Below are 7443 nucleotides of genomic sequence, written 5' to 3' on the forward strand. Positions count from 1 at the left end.
AATTACAGGTTTTATTCGGTGCAATGGAGAACATGGAGCGTATCTTTTATACAAGCAGCGTGGCGGAGATACTGTCGGAAGAAGTTAGCCAAATCATTACGCGATGAAGAAGAGCGTCTCCGAGACGCGCTGGCTAGAGAAGGCGATGGTGCAACGGCGTCTTCGTCCTTGAGCCTTGGAGCCGCTCTTTACGCGTCGCGTTTCGCGTCAAACGCGCTTCATAATCTGAGGCACAATTATTCCAACCTTCCTCCTCGCTACACTCTTCCTTTGTTACCTCAGAAACCCACCGAACCTGACTTCACCGCCAGTCATACAACTGACCCTTGAGTTCTTTTTTCCTTTTTCATGTGTAACGAAAAAAAAAGCATTATGTTACTATTTTTTTTTTGAATAAGGTAGTATGCAGCGCTATGTAAATAATGCTGGTTTGAACCAAATAAATGTATAAATTTGTTAACATTACAAACTACTACACATTCTCTTCTAATTGCAACATAGCGATTCTAGGTTATTTAACTTGACATTTTAGGTGATTTGTGTAAAAGTTACAAATCTTATGTTATTCAATCATAGATTTTAAAAAGTCTTAAGTTTTAAGGATTCTGAAGGATTTGAAAAGATTTATTTAGTTAAAAATACAGAAATCCAAATTTCATGGTTTTAGGTGGGATTTGAAAGAATTTTACTATAAATCATATCAACTTTCCTAAAATATATCAAAATTCCAAATTTTTTAAATCACATAAAATCCTCCAAAATCATTGTTTCCATACACCCCTAAATTGTCCCTAAATTGTGATAAGAATTAATAAACCAATAATCACGTTTTAAAAACCACGTTTACATTAAGTGAACCAAAAAACAGAACCCACGACCGACTTCTTTCCTTTGTCGTCGTCGATTGTTGAAAGATTTATTACTTCATCACTTCATCTTCTTTTTTGTTCAACAAGCCGATTAAAATTGATATGTTTATTAGTTCAATGATCAAACAAATTATAGTCATCTAGTTTCGACTTTCAAACTAAAAATCCCGAATAAGTTTTCCTTTTTAATGAGTGACAGTTACAGAATATACAATATAGGATCATACTGTATATTGCAAAAAATTGACGAGTGAAAAGATAAATACGTATATTTTTTGGGAGTTGGGGGAAAGAAAGAATAACAGAGTTTCTCGACAAATTGGCCACATTTCGATTTTTTTTTTTTTTTTTTGGTAACTAGTGGTGGATTATAGAGGATATAATGGGAGGAGGCAGCTTTAATTACGTGGACCATCTAGGACCGTCTGATTGTAGGAGGCAGGTTAAGAAAGAGTGCGGTTGTGATACGTTGGACCCATATGTAGAACAATGGTCCCGCCTCTTTGTTTCTTCCGTCCACTTGTGACCTCTCGGTCCTCTCCCTTTGCCAACATTACTGGACGACAACTTCGTCTGCGCTTTCTTCATACATCATATTTTTCAAAAAAAAATATTTTTTTTCTTTTCTTTTCTTTTTCTTTCATAAATCAAGAAATTATATTTTTCCTTACTGATAACTGTGATAAACTAATTATCCAACTTTATATATATGTACCAACTTGTGATTGTGTTTGAATTACTAGCTGTATTTATCTATATGCAAACATACATAAATATCTAAACGACAAGCTCATAAATCAAACATACGTATTTTTGGTGAGCCATACACCTAACCTACGAATGTGATTTCTCATTTCCTAAGACTCTTTTAACTGGACTTTTATGTCAAGAAATTACCACCGAATGTTTTGAAAAATTTGGTTAAAAATAAATCACATTTTTACTGCATACATAGTTACATACAGATAAAATCAAATCTTTTCGATACTGGCTCCGACTATAGTATTAGTCTATTAGATTAGCACGAACTTGTTGTAGTCTATATAAATAGAAGGGGGGCACAAATAGAAATAATCCAAAAAGCGTATGGAAAATGAGACAATCCCTCCTAGGCCCATTAAAGGCTTAAAGGCCTTAACAAGGCAAGAAATCATTCCTGAAGGAAATTTTCAATCGAGAGAGAAAAGACGAAAAAGCCCATAGAATGAGAAGATAATTACGGGGAAAATGCCATGGACGTGCATAAAAAGCCATTCTAGCCATCTGACTAGTGAATCTCCGCCCTTCCTTCCTTATCACTCACACACGCACTGCTCTCTTCTCTCTTCTCTCTCACACCGTTTTCTCCAGTTTCAGCTTTTTCTTCGAACCACTAAACTCTCTTGTTAACTCTTTTATCATCATCATTATTATTATACTTCTCCTTTTTCCAATTTCATATTTTATCCTCCTGGTTGCTTAATACAACTTAGCTCCCCCCACTCACTCGGTAATTATCCGATATTACAATATGTTTTCCTTAATCTCATTGTTTGGATAAGATTTTGTACTTTGTTGCATATTTATATAGTCTATGGGTTCTTTGGGAGGTTTGAGTGGGTTATAAGCTCTGTAAATTGTACATTTGTATTGACCAACAATGAGATTATTGTAGTTAACCATTTGAATTTGTTTTTCAGCTTTTGTTTGTTTATTTCAATAAAAGAAAAGTTATAAAAAAAAAAAAGCTTGAGAGAAATGGCTCCCAAGAACAACCGTGGAAAGACTAAAGGAGACAAGAAGAAGAAGGAAGAGAAAGGTACCAATAATGATGAAATATATTATTAATCTATGTATGAATGAATTTCAATAAATTAAAAAAAATTAGTTGTTAATCACTAATTAGCTTCCTTTGATAATTGAAAATTTCTGATGATATGAATCATGTGGTTTACGGTTTATGTGCAGTTCTCCCGGTTATCGTGGATGTCATTGTAAACCTTCCCGATGAAACGGAGGCTATTCTCAAGGTTTGTGTGTTTTGTTCTTGTTTTCTCACATCATTTTCGAATTATGTAAAATTTTCATATTTCTTGCGTGTTAACAACTGTTTTTTTTGTTGGTGCGATTTTTTCTGCGAAATTTGTTATAATCCCTTTTATATATTTTTGTTTTAATATTCTTATGCAATTAACTAATTTATATAACATTAGTTTCGGTATTGTATAATTCAAACTAATAACAATTCATGAAACGTTATCTTAATCTAGTGCATAATCGATTTTTTTTTTTTTTTGTACTGGCGTTTTTGGGATAAGGTATTTACACGTACCATTAAAATTGATATTTTACGCTAAAACTTATTTTTGTCTTTAAAAATATTTCGAAAAATCATTTTCAATTTGACTTAGAATTATTTTCATGATATTTATCATTATTTGAACGTGTAGAAAAATACAAAAGAGTGTGTAACACACAAATTCGATCGGTTGTTAAAATAATTCAATTTTTCCTCATAATTTTGGTCAATAAAAATTACGTAGACGTTACAAAGAAAGTGAAATGTTTATATAGAAAACATGTGTATCCACTTTTATTTTTATTTTTGTCGTCAGAAAACATGTTTATCTACTATATTCATATTTAGTTACTCGGAATATGAAGCAATAATATATCTTGTATTGTAGCCAAAGGTTTCACATGATGAATATAATTAACAGAATACTAAAAATACGTATGTATGGAAACAGGGCATATCAACGGACAGGATCATAGATGTTCGGCGGCTTTTATCGGTTAACTTCGATACTTGCCACATCACCAATTATTCACTCTCCCATGAGGTAAATAATTATCGTTTCTCATAATCCTTTTTTTTTTGTTTAATAGAATTTTCCTAGTTCCATAGTTTTGGTTGTTATTAATTATTATTGTTCGTTACAAGTTAACGTTTGATGGTTCAAAGATATTCATATTTATTGGGGAACGTTTGATTAGGATCCCAAGTGATCAAAAAAAAAGTAAAGGAAAATGACTACTAACTAGTGTCATTGTGCCTAAGAATTTGCTAGTCTGACTTTTATTATTTCCTTTTCTATCCATAGAGATATGTTACCCGATTAAGGCTTCTTCTTTTTTTTCATCTCATAGCATAAAGTAGGTCATTAAAAAAAAAACGACTGTGGTAAAATAGTTAAATCAAATTCACGTTTATCTTTACAGGTCAGAGGATCGCAGTTAAAAGACACAGTGGATGTTTCGGCGCTTAAACCGTGTCTTCTCACGTTAACGGAAGGTAAAAAGCTCTCTCTTTCACGCTTCAATTAGACGCCGTTAAAGTGCTGCCGTAACGGAACTAATTATAAACCTAAAACGATGCCGTTTCACTGATGACCGTTGTGATTTCCTTTTTATTTTTTTTAATAAAAGTTTCCTTTTGCTTAAAGAAGAAGTTTCCTATTTATTCTTTGTGGCAGAGGATTATAACGAAGGAACAGCAGTGGCTCACATCAGACGACTGCTTGACATCGTCGCCTGCACTACTTGCTTTGGTCCATCGCCGGAGAAATCCGAATCCGTGAAAAGTTCTCAGGTCAAGGGAGGTGGAAAGAATTCCAAACATTCGGAAACGTCGCCTCCGCCGTCTCCTGCGTCCAAGGATGCGGTGATTGATGACGCCGGAGAGACCAGCCACTCTTTCCCTAAGCTTGGAAGCTTCTACGAGTTTTTCTCTCTCGCTCACCTCACTCCTCCTCTTCAATGTATGATTGTATCTTTCTCTCCCCTTTAAAACCCTAGATTCGATCCCCTGCTTTGATTGATTTTGTCCCAACTTACAGTAATTAGGGTTTTATAGATATACGCCTTGTGACTAAGCGGGACACCGAAGATATATCTGCGGAAGATCATCTTCTCTCCATCGATGTAAGATTAAAATTTCTATCTATTGCTCTCAATTGAATGTGGCAATCTGCTTTTTGGTTTGATATCGTTTGCGTTTTGTTTTTTCTTTCTCTCAGGTGAAGCTTTGTAATGGGAAGCTCGTTCATATTGAAGGTTGCAGGAAAGGATTTTACAGTATTGGGAAACAGAGAATTATATGTCACAGTCTTGTTGACTTGCTTAGACAAATTAGTAGAGCCTTCGATAATGTAAGTTTTGTTTCCCAATACTTGCTTAGACAAATTAGTAGAGCCTTCGATTATATTCATATTTTGCTGTTGAGTTTCGTGTTGAATGTGATTGATGATCTTATCTTTTTTTTTTTTTTTTTATCATGTTTAGGCTTACAGTGATCTTCTGAAAGCATTTTCGGAGCGCAACAAGGTATATTTTTTCTCTACCTAAATGAGGATTTACTGGATGTTGAATTGGCTTTATTTATTAAGTGTTTCATCTCGTCTGCAGTTTGGAAATCTTCCATATGGGTTTAGAGCTAACACATGGCTCATCCCGCCTACTGCGGCTCAGTCACCAGCAGCGTTCCCGCCTCTCCCTGTCGAGGATGAGAGATGGGGAGGGGATGGTGGTGGTCAAGGGAGAGATGGCACCTACGATTTGGTTCCGTGGTCCAACGAGTTTGCCTTTATTGCCTCTATGCCTTGCAAGACAGCAGAGGAGAGACAAGTCAGAGACAGAAAAGTGTTTCTTCTTCACAACCTCTTTGTCGATGTCGCGACTTTCAGAGCCATCAAAGCTGTTCAGAAAGTAATGACTGAGCCAGTGCTGGCTCAAGAAGACTCTGACGTTCTATATTCCGAGACAACTGGAGACTTGAGTGTTACGGTTACAAGGGATACTTCAAATGCAAGTAGTAAAGTGGATACAAAAATTGATGGAATTCAAGCCACTGGTCTGGATAAAAAGAAGCTGATGGAACGGAACCTTCTCAAGGGACTTACTGCTGATGAAAATACTGCTGCCCATGTCAGTGTTTTCTTACAACTCTCCACTCTTTCCTTGTATAATTTTTTTTGTTTCCTCTCATCTGTGTTGTTTAACTGTGGTCTTACAATTTTTTTTGTTGTGCAGGACGTTGCTACTTTAGGGACTATAAGTCTTAAATATTGCGGTTACATTGCTGTTGTGAAAATAGAGAAGGAGAGTGAGGAGTTAAGCCCACCTTCTCAAATTGTTGACCTCCTTGAACAGCCTGAAGGTGGTGCTAATGCTCTAAACATTAACAGGTGAGACTTAATGAAAAACATTCATCCTTTGTCACTTAAGATTATAATCTCATGAAAAACATTCATCCTTTGTCTAAGTTTATAGTCTCGCTTACGGTGTAATATTTTTATATGTTGCTTTACAGTTTGAGATTCCTTCTCCATAAATCCTCTTCTGAGCAGAACAAGAAAACACCTCATCAACAAGATGATGAGCTCACATCTTCACGGGAATTTGTAAGTAAAATGGTGGAAGAAAGTATTGTAAAGCTTGAAGAAGAGGATATAGACAGGGAGAGTATCATGAGATGGGAGCTTGGTGCTTGTTGGATACAGCATTTACAAGACCAAAAGAATACGGAAAAGGACAAAAAACAAAACAGTGAAAAATCCAAGAATGAATTGAAGGTTGAAGGGCTTGGGAAACCGCTTAAGTCCCTCAATAGCAGCAAAAAGAAAACAGATGTAAGCAGCCCTAAGACGACGCAGACTGCAGTATCATCTCAGGTTGATGGGGTTTCTTCAGAGACTGATAATTCTGCAGCAACTGCATCTTTGCAATCCGATGCCGAGAAGAATGCTCAAGAAAATGTACTCGTCTTGAAGAATTTGTTGTCTGATGCAGCCTTCACTCGCCTAAAAGAGTCAGATACTGGACTTCATCACAAGGTTTTACACTACAACTCCAGCTTTTGCTCTATTTTTATTTACTTATTGTGTGCTAACAAAGAATTTTTTGTTTCACAGTCTTTGCAAGAACTTGTCGACTTGGCACAGAACTATTATACTGAAGTTGCTATTCCGAAACTGGTAACTGCGTATAAATTTTGTTGTTGTGTTTTCTATTGGTTATATTAAGATATTAACAAATAATAATTTTTTTTTATCACTTAATATAGGTTGCAGATTTTGGTTCGTTGGAGCTCTCCCCAGTCGATGGTCGGACTCTAACTGATTTTATGCACACAAGAGGTCTTCGGATGCGTTCCTTAGGATATGTTGTAAGTTGGCTTTTTTAACCTCATAGTTCTTAGAATCTATTCAAGTTTGTTGTTGTTGTTTTTTAATTATCAATATCTTTTTTTATGTTTACAACAGGTGAAGCTTTCAGATAAGTTGTCACATGTACAATCACTGTGTGTTCATGAGATGATTGTAAGAGCCCTTAAACATATCCTCCAGGCGGTGATTTCTGCCATTGCTACTGACACTGACAATATAGCTATAAAAGTAGCTGCTGCTTTGAACATGATGCTTGGGATTCCTGAAAATACTGCAGCACCACCACAGAACACTTGGAATGTACATCCTCTGATCTTCCGGTGGTTGGAGAAATTCTTGAAGAAGCGATATGATTATGATCTTAATGCCTTCAGTTACAAGGATCTACGGAAGTTTGCCATTCTCCGTGGATTATGCCATAAGGTAAT

The 7443-nt window shown here is 35.7% G+C and overlaps 2 protein-coding genes across 2 annotated transcripts in view; both read left to right on the forward strand.

Moving 5' to 3' along the window:
* The window catches only part of LOC104743102 (probable cyclic nucleotide-gated ion channel 10), a 9618-nt gene extending 9131 nt beyond the window's left edge, over window positions 1–487 (forward strand). The window contains exon 10 of the mRNA XM_019236326.1: window positions 9–487. Within this exon, the coding sequence (XP_019091871.1) occupies window positions 9–330 (322 nt within the window). The 3' untranslated portion in view covers window positions 331–487. The remainder of the gene's footprint in view (window positions 1–8) is intronic.
* On the forward strand, window positions 2786–7437 carry LOC104743103 (protein TSS-like). Its single transcript, XM_010464221.1, has 14 exons — window positions 2786–2878; window positions 3599–3691; window positions 4071–4143; window positions 4325–4609; window positions 4705–4772; window positions 4868–4999; window positions 5133–5174; window positions 5256–5774; window positions 5880–6034; window positions 6160–6682; window positions 6761–6823; window positions 6913–7014; window positions 7112–7315; window positions 7390–7437. Exons 1-14 carry the CDS (start codon window positions 2786–2788, stop codon window positions 7435–7437), a joined length of 2400 nt encoding a protein of 799 aa, XP_010462523.1.

This window comes from Camelina sativa, chromosome 14 (assembly GCF_000633955.1).
Source record: "Camelina sativa cultivar DH55 chromosome 14, Cs, whole genome shotgun sequence".
Lineage (NCBI taxonomy): Eukaryota > Viridiplantae > Streptophyta > Magnoliopsida > Brassicales > Brassicaceae > Camelina > Camelina sativa.